We start from the raw sequence: 21,556 nt of genomic DNA, 5'->3' as shown, positions 1-21,556 counted from the left end.
TTGTAATAACCTGTAAATTGTAAATAGTGTAAAACCACTGTCATTTAATGGTCGGGCATTGCACAGCTACAAGCATTTCACCTCATGTCATACTGGGTATGGTTGTGTGTGTGACAAATAAAATTTGAATTTGAATGTCTTTCCAGGCGAGTTTGATCCAGGAGGGTCTGAAGCCAGAGTCAGACAGAGACTGTGCAGAGACTGTAGAAGGACAGAGCAGCAGCAGAGCAGTCCAGATACACTGATGATCCTCTGTCAGATCCAGAGGGACACACAGGGATGATGCTGGACTCTACATTGTGTCTGACAGTGGAGCTGTTCTCAGAGCAGTTCACTCTGCAGCACTGACAGTCATCTGCACTTCTTCTCATTCCTCTGTCAGTCACTGCTGGATGAAGCTCTCCTCTCCACCTCCCAGTAACATGGCCCAGTCAGAGCGTCTCTACACACAAGCTGCTGCTGCTTCAACCTCTCTGGATCATCAGGACACAGCTCCTCCTCTCTCAGCACACACACCGTCCTGTTTACCATCACCACCTGCAGAGAGAAGAAGGAAGAGCAGAGGAGATAAACGAGTGTTTCCAGAGACTCTTCATCAGCTGTCAGTCAGTGATGCAGCACATCCAGTATAAAGAGCAGCAGGGACTTCAGTGCTGGGACTGTACTAGGACTCATTGTTGCTTCACTTTTTCTAATCTTTGGATTTTTATTGAAGTTGATGAAAATGTTTTTCCCTCCTAGTTTGAGTTTGGACTTTCATTCATTAGAAGAACCTTGGTGTGTCCACTCTGAGCTCTGTAGGAACCCCAACAACAAGCCCAACAATCCAGATGGACGGTTCCAGCTGTTAACTGGAGGAATTCCATCCAAACATCTGCTCTCACTAAATTCTTCCTCACCTACAGACTGTGTTCTTCACTGCTTTAAACTTGGAAATGAATGAAGTCATTGGTCTGCGTGCTGCTTTGTTCAGAGAGCTGATTGGCTGTTGACAGCGTTTGATCAGAGCGTGTCAGCCGTTACTATGGTGACCATAAAGGTCAGAAACAGGAAGTGTTTGTGTCCAATCCTGAAGCCTGTCACCATTCTCCTCTCACAGCTTCACTGAGAAGCTGCAGGTTTACAGGAAACACTGGATCTTTGTTTCATACTGACTGTGTTTAGTACAATACTGCTGACAGCACCACCCACTCACTCCATCACTCTACTGACCCCAGAGTCTCCAGTCTGTAGTCTGGACTCTGCTGAAGATCAGACAGCTGCTTCACATCTGGATGCTTCAGGTTGTTTCCTTGCAGCTCCAGCTGTCTCAGATGGGAGGGGTTGGACTTCAGCGCTTCTGCCAGATAATCACAGCTGATCTCTGACAAACCACAGACACTCAATCTGTATAAAGAATGAAAGATGTAAGTTTATTAGACAAAGTGTGAGCTTGAAATCATTCAGTGTTTCATCATCTGTTCAGAGCTGAAGAAGGTTCAGAATGTAGAAGTTTAGAAAATGGAAACTCCAAACAGCTGAAGCCAACAGGAAGCAGCTTCAAACAGGAAACTGTGCAGAGTTTCAGACTATATGTCCTGATGCAGCCAGTTGGATTTTGGAGATTTGAATCTCTGTTCTGTGACTAAGTCCTTGAATCATTTCTTCCAGTTGGTCCAACAAGACAGACTAAGTGTTGGACATGTGTTGTGGCTCCATTAGGGGAGCTTCTAAATGTGATGTGATGGCCCCTCTGGGTCTGTCAGGTCACAGGACTGAAGAGAGCTCAAACTGGGCACACAGTTGTTCCAGTCTGGACCAAAGACTCTATACTGGGACTGAGGGACTGCTTTGACTGCACCCACTGGGACTTTTTAAAGGCTCATGTTCTCACTTAGATCATCGATTTCTACTTACATTTCTTTCTGGGAAAAATGGGGATTACTTTGAAAACAGGAAGTATTTCCCCCAATAAGCAGCCCTGGATTAGTAAATCACTCCAACATGTTCTCAGGCAGAAGAAGCTGTCTTGTTGTGAGGGAGAGAAGAAAAAGATTGAGGCACAGAAACTTGTTGAAAGAGAGATAAAGCAGCTAAAATCAGGTGTAAAAGTAAAGCAGAGGATGAGCTGAATAAAGGACACTCAAGGCTGGCTTGGAAAGGAATGAAGTCCATGGTGGGGATGCAGAACAAGGAGCAAAGATGAATGTGATGCTGAATCAGCAGAAGACTTGGACTCATTTGATTCCAGCTTTGATATCATTGATTTCAATGAAGAGCTTTGTGATTATAGCAAAGGGCTGGTAGCTCTGAGAGTCCCACTGATGAGGTGTTTGTGTGGAAATCTCTTAGTGGGACCAAAGAGAGAAAAAGCCCTGGTCCTGATGCTGTGGGAGGGAAGTGATTGAAGTGTGCTGTGAGGAACTGACTGGGAGATTTTCACACATTTTCCCGTCCTCCTTGGAAAAAATAGGAAGTTCCCAGCATATGGAAACAAAGGTTAAGTGTCCTATGGCACTCAGTAGGGATGGGCACCAGTATCCAGTGCCATTATGGCACCAGTTCTGACATAAATGGCAGTAACCAGACCGAAATGCAGCACACATTTCGGTGCTTTTTTTTCCTGACATGTCATACACTTTAGATTCTAGCCAATCATTTTACCTTTCCAAGGATAGTAGGCGGGCCCAGGTACATATGTTCTTTTAGAGCAGAGCTACAGATTAAAAATGCCCAAGACGAAGCGGTCAAAAGTCTGGCTGTACTTCTCAGCAAAAGATCCAAACTCAGCAGCCTGCAACAAGTGCTTTAAGGTGATACTGTGTAAAGGAGGTAACACCCAGTGTTGGGGAGTAACGGAATACATATACCGCCGTTATGTATTTAAAATACAAAATAAGAGTAACTGTATTCCGTTACAGTTACCGTAACTGTATCATGTGGTATTTAGAATACAGTTACTTTGTTGAAATAAATGGATTACACGGCGGTATTTTCCTGATTCATATTGTCGCGGGTCAGGACTCTTTTGTTTGACAGTTATGTTCCGTTGTTCCAGGCGGCAGCGTTACGGTTGCCATGGTTACACGGTGTCGCTCTCTCTGCGACTGTGTGTTTCCTGGGTGAGAGAGCGCCTTTTTGTTGTTGTTGTTGTGCTAAGCTAATAGGCAGAATGCTACAGGCATAGCCCTAAAGAATGTAGCCTCATTGGCAGTGTAGTCCGTGCTGCAGGGAGAATGGACTGCCATACCCGTTATGTGTCTGTGAGCGCGAGGAGGGAGAAAAAGGAAAAGTATGAGTTGTCATCGAGCAGAAACAGGAGCTGGAAGCATGTAAATATAATAATAACCACTGCAGCCAAAAAGAGTGCCTGATAAGCCCAGTTGTAAGTAAGCTATTAAGACTCGACTGTACACTGTGTTCGTGTTTTCCTCTGAAACAATAAGTTCCGTTGGAACAGCCTTTCTCTTTCTCTCGCTAGCAAACTTGACCCAGACAACAAAGTAAAGCTAATTTTCGGCTACAAGCCGCGGACCTTCAGTAATAGTAATAAATCACATTCATGTAGTTGTAAACAGCATGATAATATATTTAGGTGGGCCCTGAGAGGCCAAACGGACTGCAACTTCAGAAAACACTTGGAAAATAAAAAATGCTTCAAAAAGAAAAATGCTGCAAAAAGAAAAACACTTGCACTTATTTATGTGCAAATGTTTAATAATGAAGAACATTAAAACATTACTGTTGGCCACATGCCGGCCAAGTTATGTGACATTAGCGAAGTTTGTACTTTCAGCGTTTACTTTGTTTTAAAGCCTTTACTTTATACGCCGTTCGATAGTCGACCTTAATCTTACAGAGAATCTGATGATTTTGTGGATAATTAAAGTCAGTCATATATCCACAAACACAACAAGCTGAAAGTCAGTGATGCTGCTCGGTTTGCAGTCCTGAATATCACGGCACAAGCAGGATTCACTGCACTGTTAATGTTAGCTATGTTATATTGCTGCCTCTGTTCGGTGGTGTCGAGCCAAACGGACTTTAACGTGTGTTTGAACGAGCTGACGGTTCACTCGTTAAGCTGAAAGAAAGTTGCTTTAATCACAGGAGTCACACATGTGTCCACTGTAGCATCTGGGAACTCTTCTTGTTTAGCACTCGTAATAACACAAACACTAAATCCTCCTTCTTTTGTGCTGTTTTGTAGCAATGTATACACCTGAGACTGTCACCTGTCTGTCTGTCCTGCACTCTCTCTCTGTTTCTTTCTCTCTGATTGTGGAATAAAAGTGTCATGGTCCTAAATTATTTTATGGCTTCAATACATTCTGCATCATTAATGATATAATCTATAGTATTGATACTGCATTAAGATGTTTATTAAAACCTGCTGACTTTACATTAACCTTTTTATTACAGGTACAGCTAAGACCATTTTATACACATTGCATTTTGTGGTCAGTTAAAGAAGGTTAAAACTGCATACACGCTTACAAAACACATACATATAATCTAGAAACCAGCTTGAGTGAAGGCCTGAATGTATTCAGCTTCTTGTTGCAACCTGTGGCATTTGAGTTTACTTAGTAACAGGTGACAGGAGAAAAAGAAAAAAAAGAATTTTTTTTTCTTAATTTCTTACTATGTGCTATTATTTTAATTTCATGTTTTTTTCCTTATAAAACAGGAGGACAAGTCCACGGGTATCTCCAGGGCCTGTAATCATCGCCATATTTGGGAAAAGATGTTAGAAAGAGGAACTTCTGTGTCTGACCTTAGCTCTAAAATTGTCTCATTGTCTGTACAAGATGCAAATGATGTTCTTAGAAATACAAAAATATGTTATAGAATTATAGAACGCAAGAGGGTGCGTCAAACCCTGATGATATATAAACCATTCCCTGTGTATTTTTGGCAGAAGAAGTCCGCAGATGTGATGCTGTGTACTTCTTCCCGTACGTGTGTTCTTAATAAACTCTTTATCTGATTGCACTCTACTGGGTCCTCCATTGGTTTGTTTTTGTGCCACTTGTCGAATTCAGGACAGTGGAAATCTCTTAGTGGGACCAAAGAGAGAAAAAGCCCTGGTCCTGATGCTGTGGGAGGGAAATGATTGAAGTGTGCTGTGAGGAACTGACTGGGAGATTTTCACATGAAAAGCGCTATATAAATGCAATCCATTATTATTATTTATTAAAGCAAGAAGGTTGTAGGTTGAAGCTTGTTGGCCTTTCTGTGGAGGTTGGATGTTCTCCCACAGTCCAATGAAATGCTGCTTAGGTTCATTGGTGCTTCTAAATTGGCTGTAGGTGTGGATGTGAGAGAGTGCTTCTCTGTGTCTCTCTGTTGGCCCTGTGATGGACTGCTCACCTGTGCAGGTGGACCACGCCTCTTGCCCTATGACAGCTAGGGCACAGGCTGCAGCCCTGTGAGCCTAAGCTGAATAAACAGTTAGCAAAAATGATTCATAGATGGCCTGAAATCCCCCAGTTAGCAGTTTGGTAGATAGCTATGACATGCTAATCCCATCCAGCAGCTGTATCCTACCAGTAAGCTGATCCCTGCTGAGCCAAAGCACTTTTTCATATGCAAATTATAACCTTTAATAGAAACCTATTGGTCAGCTTCTTATTAGCCTGCTGTTAGCTTCATTCCACAGAAAACAGAGAAACTAACAGAGTTGATAAAGAATAAAGAGAAATGTGCTGATTTAAAGCCTTTGAAGTGCTTCAGATGATCTCTGTCCACTTCTGTCCACTCATTCATTCATGTAAGCTTTCTAATGCAGCTTTGATCTTCACAGTCTGCTTTATGAAACTCATTCTAACCCTGAATGTCAGAGCGTTCCTGATGGAAGATTTTTAGTTTTGTGATTATGTTTAGTTGTAGCTTCAGTTAAAGGAAGAAGAATTGGAATTGGAAACCACAGGAAAAGGGAAACCATATGTGCAGAAGAGTGCTGTGACATACCATACTGCTTCCTGTGTTAACAGACAAGTTAACAGTCTCTCTCTCTCTCTCTCTCTCTTTCCTTTTATGGAAATGTTTTCGAGATCTATACATACCAAGCTATCTCCTGTTTCAGCAGACAAGCTAACGGTCTTTCCTTTTATGGAAATGTTTTTGGATTCTGAACATGCCACACCTACTGCTGTGAAAGCTTACTTGAAGTATAAATAAAGAGTGTGCTGGAAGCCCCGCGCGATTCCCTCTGTGACGGGGCATCGTCCATGTACATGTAAAATCTTTGAGTCTGTGTTTCTTTGCCTCCTAATAGTTTTCTCCTCACAGTTCCTCCTTCTCTTTCCCATCTTTAATGCTGGCAGTGGAGGAGATTTGGATGTTGGACTGTGTTTTGGATGATGTGTGTATGTTTGTGTTGGACTGCTGTCTGTAAAGCAAATGGACATTTTGCTTTGGATTTCAGTGTCAGACAGACTTTAAGGTGGAATGAAGAGTTTGAGAGTTTCACAGTGAATTATCCAGTGGAGGATTTTTCTTCTTCTTTGAAAGTTTAAAATGTGAACATTGTTCTGCTGCAGTCAATGGACTAAACCAAAGAAGAAGAAAACAGACTTTACCATGAAGATCCTCAGTGTGGATCAGTATAATATCAGCCTGATGTCTGCAGTTTAGTGTCAGCACAACTTTCACATCATATTCATCTCAGCACAACTAAAACATGCTGACTGACCTCAGAGTTTCAAGTCCACATCCTGGACTCTCCAGGAAACCACACAGATGCTTCACTCCTGAATCCTGCAGCTTGTTGTTCAGGCTCAGGTTCAGCTGTCTCAGATGGGAGGGGTTGGACTTCAGTGCTGCTGCCAGATAATCACAGCTGATCTCTGACAAACCACAGTAACTCAATCTGTATAAAGAATGAAAGATGTAAGTTTATTAGACAAAGTGTGAGCTTGAAATCATTCAGTGTTTCATCATCTGTTCAGAGCTGAAGAAGGTTCAGAATGTAGAAGTTTAGAAAATGGAAACTCCAAACAGCTGAAGCCAACAGGAAGCAGCTTCAAACAAACACAACAAGAGAAAAAACTGAATGTTTCACATTAAAGTCGTACATTTATCATAAAAACAGGACAAAGACTTGAAAAAGTCGTGTTTTTCCTTCCAGGAACCACAAGGCTTCACTTTTAAAGGTGAAGTGTGAAAGAAATGGACATATTTGAAGTCCAACACCTTTTTCCAGTCACATTATTAAAGCAGACAAACTACAAGCTCATTTTCATTCCAACAAGTCATCTTCTGACCTGGACTAACAACACTGGTCTCTATGTGCAGCTGGCTGTGAGACCAGTGCTCAGGGAGCGTCTACAAAGTGCAACACTGAAAGAACATCACACACTAATTTGCTTCCAGCACTTTCACACAAACATCTACTGTCATTATTGTCACCAAACTCTGTGGATCCTTTATCGCAAATTCAAATTCAATTCAATTCAATTTTATTTATATAGCGCCAAATCACAATAAAAGTCAGTGGGATCAAATGTTCAGACAAAAGAGGGTTATGAGGAAATATGATGAAATGTTGTGTATTAGCAGCAAGTTATTGAATCATTTTCCTCAGAAGCAAAATAAAATAATTGACAAACATGTTTTTACAAACTCAGTGTTGGACTTGGATCAGCAGGATAAGCTGATGTTTAAAGGCATTTGAGTCTCGCTGTATGAGAGTCCAGTTATTACACAATATTTACGGATGATGTTCTTTCAGTGTTGCACTTTGTAGACGCTCCCTGAGCCTCACAGCCAGCTGCACATGGACCAGCTGACATTACCCAGCATTAGAGGCGGCTGTAAAAAAATGGATTTTCCTATTTAAATGGTTTTAATTTGAATAAAGCGATGTTGATTCATTCAATCCTTCAAAAATCTGTTTCCTGCATTATTCACTGCTTATTACGCACCAGTCTGCTGTTGTGTTCACTGCTGTCAGCCTCTGAAAACAAAGCCTCATTTCTGCTGTTCAATACTGAAGAAATTTAAACCTTTTAAAATGATGACAGATTACAAACTCTCAGCTGTGTCTGTAATCAAACCTCTGTAACTTTGCTTCACTTCAGCAGCATCAGCTCATGTTCACATGTTGATTCATGGTTTTCTTCAGTTTTTGATGGACTGCAGAATATTTTGAAGGTTATCTGCTATAAAAAGCCAGAACAGGAAAATCTGCTTCATGTGTTTCTGTTTGATCCTCAGTGACTTTGACACAAAGGCCTCTGCTGTGATGATCACACCTCTGATCAAGTCTCACAGTGTCAGCTTTGTTTTTATACATATGGATATGTGCTGATAAATGATCAGAGTTATAATATTTCCCACTGTCTGCTGTGTGCCGTGACCTTTGACCTGCTAAAGAGAGTCAGCCGTGGATTATTCATTGTTGTGTCTGATACTTAGAAATGTAAGGAAGAACACTACACAGTTAATCAGTGTAATGTCCTCTGCCTCTAACGCCTTGCCAGAGTCGACCTTCAGACTAAACTCCTCTTCAAAATGACCACGCAGACAAGAGGGTTTGACTTCACTCCCTTTACTTAGGCCTGTTGAAGTAGGGTAAAACTGAGAAACAACATGAAATGTTCGTAGAAATCATAGATGAGGACAAATACACAATAACAGTACAAATGACTTGTTTAGCCAAAAGCGTTAGCGAATCCTCTCTTTACAAACATTTCTATTAAGTAAACACTGCAATCACATTTCTACAAGTAGATTTGTAAGGATGGAACAGAATTACATACCAACAATGCCCTTAAAGACCATCTTAAGGGAGAAAATTGCCACTACAGCAGAGAACAGGAGAACAGGAGAAGTCATTTCCCCAAACAATAGCATGCACTTTCTGATGACATCATAGAACAGAGACAGATTTGCGCATGTTACACCAGGTCATGCCAGAAGGGGGCACTAAAGAGTAACTTTCTCAGGGAAAATCTATTTAAACAGAACACGGTTTCATGGTGACAGAACACTCCCCGTCTGAAATTCAGCAAGTTTCACCTACTAATTTGACAAGGTCAAACACATTTCAGTCATCTGGAGGAATGAGCAAGATCATCTCATTCACAGGTCGGACGTAAAGCTTTGATCCCTCTTTCTTAATGACCTTTACTTGCACTTTGCGCACCCTTCCGTCTTTACTGGGATACACATCAACGATAATACCTAATGCGCAGTCGTTCCTACTGCACTGACTGTTCTTAAGAAGCACCACACTTCCTTGCTTAAGGTTTGGCCGGTCAGAAGTCCACTTTGTTCGACACTGTAGTGTTGACAGATACTGTTTCCGCCACCTGTCCCAAAATGTGTTAGACAAGCTTTGGACCCTGCACCACTGTTGCTTCAATAGTTCTTTATGTCCAAAATCTCTTTCTGGTACTGGGCATGGACCTACTTTCTGAGTAAGCAATGAAGCCGGTGTAAGAATGAAAGGATCTGTAGGATCATTTGACACAGGCACCAGTGGTCGACTGTTCACTATGGCTGAGACCTCAGCCATGAATGTTGTGAGTACCTCATGTGTGAGTTTGGAGGAGCCCATCTGAAGAAGCATCGAGTCCAGGATACGACGTGTGATGCCGATCATCCTTTCCCATGCTCCTCCCATATGAGAGGAATGTGGTGTGTTGAAGGTCTAAGTACATCCGTGTTCTGACAGAAACCTCTCCATGGCTTTCCCATCAAGATTTGAAGGAATCCACATATCTTTGCAAGCTCTGGTGACGGGCTGATACAGACCAGGGCCCAAACACATCAATGCCGATGTTGCTAAAAGGTGGTTCCATGCTGAGCCTTTCTGGTGGCAAGTCTGCCATCTTTTGAACTTCACACCTCCCTCTCAGCCTTCAACAAGTGACACACTCGAAAACGAGTCTATTAATGCATCTCCTGCCACCAACGATCCAGTAACCTGCAGATCGGACAGCTCCTTCAGTGAAGAGACGTCCTTGGTGACGTACCTGCTCATGAAAGTGACGCACTATGAGAGTGGTTACGTGATGCCGTCTAGGCAGATCCAGTGGCCGTTTTTCGTGGAACCCTATTTTTGCCCCAATGAGACGACCCTTAATAGCGCGTATGAGTCAATGAAAGGATCCAGGGCAACGAGTGAGCTGCTCTTGGGAATGTTGGCATTTGATGCAAGACGCTCCAGTTCTTTTCTATAGACCTCTTGTTGAACTGTTTTGATAATGACTAGCTTACTCTGTTCAAGAATATCCCCGGTGGGGGGGGGGGGGGGGGGGCACTAATGCCAACCCTCACATTTTTGAGCGACACACTCCTTTCCTTTTTTAAAGCTCTGAACAATGTGAATAAGGGTACCAAGAGCCCTTATGAGGGAACTCCAGCATGAGAAGCGATTGAACCACCCAGAGCAAAGATGTTTGAGGACTGTGACCGACAGTGTTGTGACTTGAGGCCTGATTTCACTGTCTTGATCTGGTTCCAAAAGGTCAAACCTCTGTACCACAGGTGACACCCCTTCAGGTCGAGACAAGAATGCCGGTCCAGAGAACCATATTGTGTTCTCAAGGCGGTCTGCTGTGATAGACCGTGTGGCAATGTCTGCGGGATTGTCTTCTGTGCAGACATATCGCCACTGCTGTGGCATTGTGCTTCGTCTGATTCTCTGGACTTGATTGCTCAGTAGTAGGTGTGTAGTAGGTGACTGCATCAAATACAATGTCTATTTCGGAGGTGATGACCTCAGACAGAGTTACGGCCATGAGGAGCACAAAGCTCCAACCGAGGTATAGTATGCTATGGACGTGGGGCCAGTTTGGCTTTACTTGCAACCAATCTAGTGCAGCATCCCCCATCTGCATCCACAGTCTTCAAGTAGGCAACAGTAGCTACTGCTTTCTCTGAAGCATCTGAAAAGACACAGAGTTCTGTTAACTTGACAGTAGATGGTGACATGTTTGAGTACGGTCGGGGTATCCTCAGATGTCTTAACTCCTGCAGAGAATCTCTCCAACTTTCCCACACCTTTTCCTTTTTTTGCTGGCAATGGAGTGTCCCAGTCTGAAGACTGTGAGGCTAGTTCTCGAAGCAGCAGTTTTCCTTGAATTGTCACAGGGGAAACAAATCTTAGAGGACCGTACAGGCTGTTCACCGTTGAGAGAACTCCACGTTGAGTGAATGACATTTTCTCGTCCTGTAAACGGTAAGTAAAACAGTCTGAATTCAAGTCCCAGTACAGCCCAAGGCTACGCTGCATTGGTAGAGTGTCAGCAGTAAGGTCCAAATCCTTCAGGTCTGTGGCATGATCTTAACTGGGAAAGGCCTTCATGACCTCCTTGCTGTTCGAAGCCAGCTTATGCAGCCTAAGGTTAGAGCAAGCCTGGCTGGCTGCCGGTGGAGCTCATGGGCGCGTCACTGCAACTCCCCCCTGGCTTCTGCTCCGCGGCTGCTGAGTGAGCCCTCATCTGGGACTCTCCTCAGCTCTTTCTGGGACAGTGGCGCGGCTGCCCCTCTGTTGGTCTTCCTTGGTCTCTTGTGTTCTGGGGGCCTCTGGATGTCTGGAGTTTTGATCTCCTCCATACCTGCTTCATGCCCTGGAGGACGGGGCTGTAGCCCCCCCACACCCTCTAGCAGATCATTACATGAAGGAACCTTTAAAAAAAAAAAACAAGCGCGTCCATGCTCACAGGTGTACACACGGGTGATCACACCCACAAACTACACCCTTTTTGGCTCCTACCTCAAAGCACACTGTGTTCTGTTGATCTTATGTGCTGCACAATAATGTTTAATATTTAGTATTTACTGTCATATTCCCATATATCATTGTGATGTTGTTTATTCTATTACTCTTGTTCTCTTCTGCTTGTTTTCTTTTTTCTTTCTCAGCAGGTGATCCAGGTGATTGATATATGCATTTTTTTTTCTTTTTTCTTTTTTTTTCTGCCCGTTCTGTTGGTTTTTGTTTTTTGCCCTTCTCCCCCGTCCCTCTTCTCAGCTGTTTCTCTTTCCCTCTTTCTTTCTCCCCTTCTTTCCCCCAGTCAAGTCTGTCCCGTATTCAGTAAGTGAAAATAAAATAAACAATAAAAGGTGAATCAAATGGACCATTACGGCAAGGCTGGGATGGTCAATTTGGTAAAGTAAATCCGTTGGGCATCTTTCTTTGCCTTTAGACAACAATTCTGATGGCAAAAGAGCCAAACGGGACAGGCGAAAGAAAAAAAAAGAAAAAAAAGGTTAGAGCAAGCCAGCATTTTTTGAGTTCTTTTGAGCAGATCAATAGCTGGATCTGCTGTGGGCAAGGACTTTAACCCGTCATCTACGTAAAAGTCACGAGTGACAAACTGTTCTGCATCCTCCCCATACTCCTTCCGGCCTTCCTGTGCTGCACGTCTAAGACAGTAAATAGCCACAGCCGGTGAAGGACTATTTCCAAAGACATGCACGTTCATATGGAACTCCATAATCTCTTTCTCTGGGTTATTCTCTTTAAACCAGAGGAACCTGAGGAAGTTCCAGTCTTCAGGTTGCACCATGAAACAATGAAACATCTGTTGTACATCTACAGTGAAGGCGATCTGTTCTTTCCGAAACCGAAAGAGGACTCCTACCAGGGTGTTGTTGAGGTCTGGTCCCGTTAGGAGTACTTGGTTCAGAGACAAACCTTTGTGCTGGGCACTGGAGTCGAAGACGACTCTTATTTGAGAGGGCTTCTTGGGATGGTAAACCCCAAAACAAGGCAGGTACCAATGCTCCTCATTAGGCTTCAGAGGTCGGGCTTCTTCAGCGTGCCCAATCTGAAAGATCTTTGCCATGAACGAGACAAACTCTTCTTTCATTTTAGGCTTCCTTCCTAAAGATTTGAGACGTTCAAGTACTTGCTCGTGGTAATGAGGGAGCCTTGGTCGTGGAGATCTGAAAGGCAGGGTAGCCACCCAACTGTTTTCTTGATCCTTGTAAACCTCTTGTTCCATGATGTGGATGAACTGTCCGTCCTCGATTGAAGGAGCTTCTTTGTCATCGTCCTTTGTTGTCTGGAACACATTACAGTCTAAAGTGGCCCGTTTCTCACTGGCAAGGGGATGTTTGCATGTCAGGGGAAATGAAGGGGACCCACCACTACTGTATTTCTCTTTTACAGAGTACTTGTTTGGGCATGGCTGAAAGAGAGAAGGGCGTCCATTTTTCAGTACGTTAGTGTAGCAAGAGCTGATAACAGTAGGTCTGTGGACATCTCCAATGCACACATCTCCCACAATAACCCAACCCAGGTCCAACTTCTGGGCATAGAGTGCATTTTGTGGGCCATTCCCTTGTCTTCTGACCTTATGAACCCTAATGATATCTCTGCCTAACAAGAGCAGAATGGAAGCTTGGGAGTCCAGCTTTGGAATGTGTTTTGCAAGGGCCTTCAAATGACTGTGATTTAATGCTACCTCTGGTGTTGGTATTTCTGCACGGTTATTTGGGATCAGTGTTGGCAAAGAAAGTGTGACACTGCCGTTGATGGGTTTGATCACAAAGCCATGTGCTTGCCTGCCTTCTGTCTCTTGTGTTCCAGCACATGTCTTCAAAGTGTATGGTGAAGGAGAACCTGAAATCGGAAAAACTCAGTACATGCAAGTGATCTGTTACTCTGATCATCTAATATTGCATATAATGTAACTGCAGCGTCAGGGCAGCCAGTCGGGTAGACCCTGGTTAGACATATTTTTGAGCAGGAATGTCCTGCGGAATAGTTTCTGCAGACCTCAGTGCATGCTGTGGAAACATCAGTCTCAATCAGGTTGGAGTTTCCCTCCCCGCCCTGATCTGGTGCGGAACATGCTGTGTTGGTGGACCATAGGGCAAATCCAGGATAGAGGGCTGCAATGTGGCTCCTGCTCCCACACTCTGAGCAGGAGATGTCATCTTCATAATTCCTTACCAAATGTGTGGCTCTGCAGCACCTGTAACATATTCCGTGCCTTTTTAGGAGTGCTTTCCTTTCTTCTATTGGCGTCTCTCTAAACCCACGACACCTTGGTAAGGAGTTGGGTTTATTGTGTAGCGGGCAGCGCTCTGCTGGATCCTCTCTAGTGGATGACTCACTTCCAAATCGGGTGCCAAGTGATACAGTCCTTGTACCACTGGAAGGGGGCAGAGGGTTCGGAGAGAACCTCGTTTTAAAGACTGCCATGGCTTTGTGACCTTCGGCTTCAGACGTTTGCTTAGCGCCTGATAACTCGCTGCTGAGTGCTGTCTGTGTGAGACCAGGGTCATTGCGCATCCGTGCTTCCCGACACACAAAGTCCACAAAGAAGCTGAATGGGGGGTAGAGAGCCCCATGATCTTCTTTGTACTTGAAGCCTAGAGAAAGCCATTTTTCTTGGAGATAAAATGGCAGCTTCTACAGGTGTAATACCATGAAGAGTATCCAAAAAACTAAGGCCAGGCAGGTCACCGTCTTCTTTGGCAGCCTGTATTTCCAACAGCAAGTCTCCCAGCTCTCTTAGCTTGTGACCGTCTCTGTTTGGAATCTTGGGAAAGTTGTTTAATCTTTTCAAAAAAGCACCCTCGATGACCTCTGGTGCACCATAGCATTCATTGAGCCTATCCCACATAGCTCTCAGTCCATTTGCTGGTTGGTTCGCATACACAGATCGTATTCGTCTAGCATGTTCAGCTGAGTCCTTACCTTGCCATTTCACAAGGGGGTCAAGCTGTTCACTTGGTGAGAGGTTGAGGCCCCTGATGGTATTCATAAACAAAGCTTTCCAGGCTCTATAGCATTCGGGACGGTCGTTGAAGTGAATGAGCCCTGTAGACACCAGTTCACGTCAAGCCATGAATCTAACAAGGTCTGACATGTTCTGCTCCATTTCTAGTGGAGTGTACAGTGGGCCCCTTTCTTGGTATGTGGTCTCCTGTGGGTGGCTGGAGTTGTCTGGGGTTGTGATATAGGCGGTGCCGGTGTAGCCACTGTCCAGAGGCTGTCGTGCATAATTGACCGTTGGTTCTTGTTTAGGGGTGTAGGTCTCACTTTGGTCAGCTTTGCCTGGGAAATGATCCTTTAGATTTGCTACTATGGGTGTGGTTTGTGTTTGGATGTGTGGTGCCGCAACTGGCTTGAGGCTTGGTCGAAAATGTAAATCAGATCCTGGCGTAAAGATCTTGGGGTAGGAGTCTACGGTGAATGCTGAGGGAGTTTCATCTCCGTGTTATCATTGGAGGTTTCTAGAATGGGCGTGGTTTGGCTGCCATGTGTGGCACCCTTCACATATTCCCTTGTGCGTGTTACTGGGTCATCAGCAGGAACATCTATTTTACTAAGACCCTCGCTTTTATCTTGAATCACTGCACCCTCCAAAACTTCTGCCTTTGCTCTGCAGCTGCAGCCTTTTTTTCCATGCGTACTTTATCCAATGACACTTCAAGAAGCATTTTTCGAAGCTACATAGAAGCTTCCAGTTCTGCTTGCTGCAACTTCAGATCATTCTCCTTGTTCTGCCTTTTATAACTTAAATCGGATATTATAGTTGTAAGCTGCCCTAGAGCTCCCTCTAGTGGCTGCTTTGGGTTCGGTTACTTTGGGAAAGGAAAAAAAATGAGAACGTGAAGAAGAAATAAAAGATGGCGGAAAGTGATACCGTAATGTTATCGTTCTAAGCTGATACGGACCTTAAAATGTTGTTGCCTTGGACAAGATATGTCTGTAAGTATGAGTATCGATAAAATAATTGTCTTTTGTTTTGTGTAGAAATGGCACGATAATTTGTACATTTGAAAGTTTTATCTTGTTAGCTTGCAGTAAGAGTGTAACAAGCTAGTTTACAATGTTAGTTAGCTAATACAGTATTTTGTACTTTCAGTTTTACGATGGTCAAAGAGAAGGCAATGGTCAGAGGCCATTCTTCAATAAATCAGCGCAAAAAGGAAAATAAGTCTGGTTATTGGAGCATCGTTATCTCACTGTCTAGCTGGTGAAACTAAGAGACTCAGGGCGAGGACAGCATACTCCTTATCCACAAATGCTGCTTCAGCCTTAGCTGCCTGAGCTTCTGCACGTGCTTGTGCGGCGGCTGCCTTACTTGCAGCTGAACTCCTGGAATGCCTGGAGGAGTCAGATATATTAGATCTGGTTTTCATTGATGCGCTGGTTCTCTGTGACATGTTGCTGTCGATTGGATTTTCCAACATCTGCAGCTGAATGTTAGAGCTGAGCTGTTTCTGGAGGATAGCTCTATTTGCTGTCCAGTTCCTCACGAGACTGGTCTTTGAGAGGTTGTCGTTTTACTGTAATGTCCTCTGCCTCTAACGCCTTGCTAGAGTCGACATTCAGACTAAACTTCTCTTCAAAATGACCACGCAGGCAAGAGGGTTTGACTTCACTCCCTTTACTTAGGCCAGTTGAAATAACAGTACAAATGACTTGTTTAGCCAAAAGCGTTAGCGAATCCTCTCTTTACAAACATTTCTATTAAGTAAACACTGCAATCACATTTCTTCAAGTAGATTTGTTCATTAGTAAGGATGGAACAGAATTACACACCGACAATGCCCTTAAAGACCATCTTAAGGGAGACAATTGCCACTACAGCAGAGAACAGGAGAACAGGAGAAGTCTTTTCCCCAAACAATAGAGATTGACAGACCACGTGACTTTCGCGCATTGCATGCCGGTAACTCGTGGCAAAACAATCCAAGTACCTGCATCAATTGCAAGCATTTGCAGCACCGCAAAACGTTCATTCTTCGGTTCCAATAAATTCTTGCTTTTTCTTTGCCCCCCAAAAGGGTATGTACAAAACGAAGGAGAACAATGCCGGTCTGTACAAAGACAGACTTAATGAAAAGTCAAAGAAAAGATACGAGGAAAAAAATCAAACCAGTGAAAGTGTTAGATCCTTACGAGCACACAGAGTGGACAAAATACGTTAGCGTGCTGCCCAACTTCACCACGCTCATATTTATAATTATACGGTTCTTTGAGTGAGCGCATACACTCGTGAAGTTTAGTAACTTCAGGTCACTGCAACAAGCCCAGGTACAATTTACCGACGGATGGGTGCAGGACCTTGAAATGCACCGTGTAGAAAGTAAAGACCATCGTACATATCATAAGTTTACCAGTCTCACAAATCGTCTTCATAAATACACATTCGTTAACCGTTTATTAATAGGACCTTTGAGCTCAATGGTAATTAATTAGTAGTAGAAATAATTTCTGGTACCCATCACAGAAATGTAGCAGTGACAATAATATTGTATGCTGTAATCGCACTGGGCAATTAGTGATACAAAACAACTGTTTTATCCGGTGAATAAAAGTATATGTTTTTGTCAGTGTACCATGGTAATAACAGAAGCGAAACACAATATTGTGTCAGGACAATTCACTATTTATGCACAATAAACAAAGGAGCATAGCGCGACAATTTCTGTTCAGCGCCAGACTTGCTTGTAACCTATATCACCAATTATGTTAAGAAAAATGACGTATTAACTACAACAGCAGACTGACCTTTGTGGAAATGCTTGGAGCAGACTAACCTGTGAGCTGGAGTGTTCTGGGACGTTATATTTTGTCTTTGAATGGCTACAATCCAGTCGCCTCTTTGTTACTTCGGAAACATGGCTCGAACAATTTCTCTTCAACGATGTAATCCGATAACAACCGATCTCTTTACCCGTCGGCTTTCCGTGGCTGTCATGCGACCGGCTATTGCAGTTAATAATACAACAGCTTCTTGCCATTTTTTGTGTTTCTTTTTATCGCTGTATAACTGATTTCAATTGAAAGCCTGCGTGCGCTAGTACCTCTTGCCACAAGTTCCCAGAATTCTTTGCGGTTTTACCCCTGAGTGACGTCACATTTTCAATCTCTATAGGGCTTTGGAGCGTGATGTCACGGGGGTGGGCGTGGAAAGGATTTTGGCCCGATCCGCCATTTTGGGGGTCTAAGTAAGGAGCGAAAGCATAGCCATGGTTCGTACTTGCTGTGTGCTCGGCTGCAATGTTCGATCTTACGACCGGCACGGGAATAAGTTTGGATTGTCTTTTTATGCTTTCCCAACCTGGAAGCAACATGAAGGAGCTCATGTATCGGACATTACCAAACGAAGGCGTCTAGCCTGGATAGCAGCCATGAGACGAGCTGATATCAAGTTCTGTTACGTCTCCAGATATCAGCTGGTGTGCTCAAGACATTTTCATTCCGGTAAGTTCTAAATATGTTCCTATCACACTTTATAGCTGAATAATGTCATCGTTGGTGGTCTCGGAAGTTATAGAAATTGCGATCAAACATCGAATGGAGTGACTTTGCAAACATATGTGCTATGTAAAGATTCGCTAATTATTTCGCACAACTGTAGGGAAGCCTGCCTATGAAATGGATCAAACAAATCCAGACTGGGTACCAACGCTACACATGGGGCACTCCGAAATCCGAACATCACATTCAGACCGTCACAGGAGGCAAACACAACGGCAACAAAATAAAGTACTAGTTGGAGGTAAACAAAAACCGCACCCCCAACCACAATCTCTTATTTTAAAAGTTGATCTTTGTCAATTAACACAAACATTTTTGAGTATTCATACGGCCTTAATGTATAAACCATTTAAAAGTTCCCTTGTGTATTTGCACTCTTTTTATTGGACAGGCTTTGACAATGGAGCAGCAGAGTGTGAAGGTGAAGCCTCAGCAGAAGTTACCACAGAAGAGCAGCCAGCGTTTGACACCACAGAAGAGCAACACCATAACAACCTTGTTATTTTGGCTGAGGGCCAAATTTGTGTTGGACAAGTAGAAGCAGAGGTAACGGGTGCTGATGCAGAAAACATTGATATCAGAGAGAAACAGACAGAAGATCAAAGACTGACAAGTGATTGTGTGCGCTGTGTACAGAGCAGAGCAGAAATAAACCGGCTGCTGGAGGAGAACAGAACGCTTAAATCAAAGTTGGACAAGACAGAGCTGAATGAAAACTTTTTAAAGGGTGACACGGAAAAAAGTGAAATATTACACCGGTTTTACTTGTTTTGCTATTTTCATGTCCGTGCTCGAGAATGTAAAAGCTTTCCTACCAGCATCAAAGAAACTGTCGCATTTCCAAATGCTTTTACTCACACTTATGTGACTTAGACTTGATCTTCCTGTCCAGCATCTTAGTTATCTATTCAATGTCTCTCACAAAACTCTTTCTTCTGTCTTTTCTGATACAATTGACGTTTTGTATGCCCGCTTTGGAGTACTTGTACACTGGCCAGAGAGGCACTGTTTGCAAGCAACAATGCCTCCACAATTTACGGAAACTTTTGGAAATCGGGTAGCCATCATTGTAGACTGTTTTGAAATACGTACAGAACGACCATCTAATTTAAAGGCTCGTGCTCAAACGTACTCACACTACAAGGGTACACACACCATGAAATATCTGATCGGGATTACTCCACAAGGTGCAATTTCATTCATTTCTAAGGGGTGGGGGGGCCGTGCATCTGATAAACACATCACAGAGCAATGTGGCATACTTAACAAGCTGTTACCAGGGGATGTCGTTTTGGCTGACAGAGGCTTTGACATCAAAGATGCGGTGGGAATGATGTGTGCAGAGGTTAAGATCCCAGCATTTACAAGGGGCTTCTGTCAACTAGATGCCAAGGACATAGAAAATACACGAGCCATTGCACACCTAAGAATCCATGTCGAGCGAGTAATTGGCAGTTTGCGCAACAAGTTCAAAATGCTACACACTACCATGCCAATCCGTTCTCTTCTTCCATGTGAGGGTGAAGACGTTACCTTCCTTGATAAAATTGTGAGGGTGTGTTGTGTTTTGGTTAACATGTGCCCCAGTGTGGTAGTGAAACCAGGCACACATGAGACTTGTACTTGTTAATTAATAATTGTTTAAACCAGGAAAACCTTTTTAATTTTTGGTATGTGTGATTGTATGAACACATTGACATAGCGTTATGTAACCATTTCTGTACCTGTATACTATAATCGAAAATTTATCATCACTTTGAACTCTTTGTTTAACTAAAATTACGTTATAATAAAAGCAAGATAACAAATAACTGCATTGCACTCTTTATTTCACACTTTGACAATTGGTACATGGTAAGTGCTGCACGTTTGAAATCAAGTTATACATATTTCAATGCACTTCTTCCAAAAAACTAGACACCAGAAGGAAAAACGTTGTGAACACTCGGGGCTGCCTTTCGCTTAGAGAAATGTTTTCCTACTAGTTCAGGAAGGCACACCTTCTGAAAGAACTCCTGAGCTTTCTTTAAACGCGATTCCCAGAAGTGCACATCAGGGAAGATGTGTACAACTGCCATGTCTTTTTGTGTCCATACCACGAGGTCACAGTGCTTTGCGTTGGCCACAAAGACCTGTGTTTGCACTTGTGAGTAAAAGTGATGTGTCTTCTTCAAGTTAAGTCCATTTGCTGTCAACTCGAGGCAGAAGTCTTTGTCATGTGCATCCAATGCTTGCTGAATGCTGTCACATCGGTATTTAAATGGACATTTAATTTCTAGGCACCCCTTCCCACAACATTCACATGTGGTTAGTCCATCAGGAGATGCTCCTACTTCAGGAAAAGCCATGTTAACAAGAAAACCACACATACGGACCTGTAGGTTTTTGTGACATGCTGACATTTTCTGGGTGTAGGCGTGTCGAGCGTCCTGTTCATGCTCCAGTCCCCAAGTTGTTTGCACATTACAGACTGAGTTAACAGGGTAGCAAACACGATTAACCACAGTAATGGCGGGTTTTTCTACAGTGGTGGCAAACACAGCGTGCATCATTGAAGCTGTGATCCTCCCAGCACGCCAAACATACCATTCTGGGCTCTTGTGTTGCAGTCTTGTGCGTACCTCAATAGCTTCTGCCTGTTCTTCAGTAACTTTTGCTGCGTTTATGTACTTTACGCAGTGCAGTTGTAGCTCTGTAAGGCCAAGGGACTGTGCACCTGTGTTGTACAAACACGCCAGAGACAGTGGTAGTGTGGATGACTGTACAGTGTGTGATGTGTAGTATTTCTCCAATCCAGACAAACACACTGCTTTATTGTGTTTTTGAAGCGTGTCTAACACTGGTGACAACTCCTCAAACGTAGCAGAAGGAATCTTTCTTTTTGAAGGACGGCTTCTTCTGCCATTCACCACAGACGGTCCGTTTATATTTTCATCAAGTCTTTTTTTGTGCTGCTGAAGATGTAAAGTCAATGTTATGACCAACCTCTGGCTGTATCTTGGTTGTGTTCGCCGGCAAAACCCAGTAGGCTGGTTCATCGGTGACTGTCTTTGTGCCACGTATCCTCACTGTTGAACAGAAGTGCAGCGACATGGGTGCAGGTCTCAGCAACTCCGGCCATACAGGTGCAGTGTGCAGCTTCGACCTTCCCCGTGGTGCTTACAATTACCCATGGTTGTAATGCAGGTTCATTCAATCTTTGGGAGTGCAGTACCTGTAACATGCAAGGACAAGGTTGACGTAAAGACAATAAATGAAATGAGACAGGGAGGACACAAATTGGCGTTAATAATTTGCCCGATTATCAATGTGTTACTTTTCATCTACTTTACA

The 21,556-nt window shown here is 43.4% G+C and overlaps 1 protein-coding gene and 2 pseudogenes across 2 annotated transcripts in view; 1 reads left to right on the top strand and 2 right to left on the bottom strand.

The window, feature by feature from the left end:
- Positions 1-440: 440 nt before the first annotated feature.
- LOC147329634 (NACHT, LRR and PYD domains-containing protein 12-like) overlaps positions 441-21,556 on the bottom strand; it is a 40,173-nt gene continuing 19,057 nt past the window's right edge. For both annotated transcript variants that reach the window (XM_086290906.1, XM_086290908.1), the window contains 3 exons: positions 6,677-6,853; positions 1,213-1,386; positions 441-537 (listed from right to left, as the gene is read on the bottom strand). In XM_086290906.1, the coding sequence (XP_086147032.1) occupies positions 531-537; positions 1,213-1,386; positions 6,677-6,853 (358 nt within the window). In that variant the 3' untranslated portion in view covers positions 441-530. The remainder of the gene's footprint in view (positions 538-1,212; positions 1,387-6,676; positions 6,854-21,556) is intronic.
- LOC147329636 (uncharacterized) lies at positions 18,380-19,853 on the top strand (annotated as a pseudogene).
- On the bottom strand, positions 20,137-21,446 carry LOC147329635 (uncharacterized; annotated as a pseudogene).

This window comes from Aulonocara sp. 'chitande type north' Nkhata Bay, linkage group LG5 (genome assembly GCF_057382095.1).
Source record: "Aulonocara sp. 'chitande type north' Nkhata Bay isolate Kocher_YH1m ecotype deep benthic linkage group LG5, A_spYH_male_GT1.1, whole genome shotgun sequence".
In the NCBI taxonomy this organism is placed as follows: domain Eukaryota; kingdom Metazoa; phylum Chordata; class Actinopteri; order Cichliformes; family Cichlidae; genus Aulonocara; species Aulonocara sp. 'chitande type north' Nkhata Bay.
This window is presented reverse-complemented; position numbering and strand designations above follow the sequence as displayed.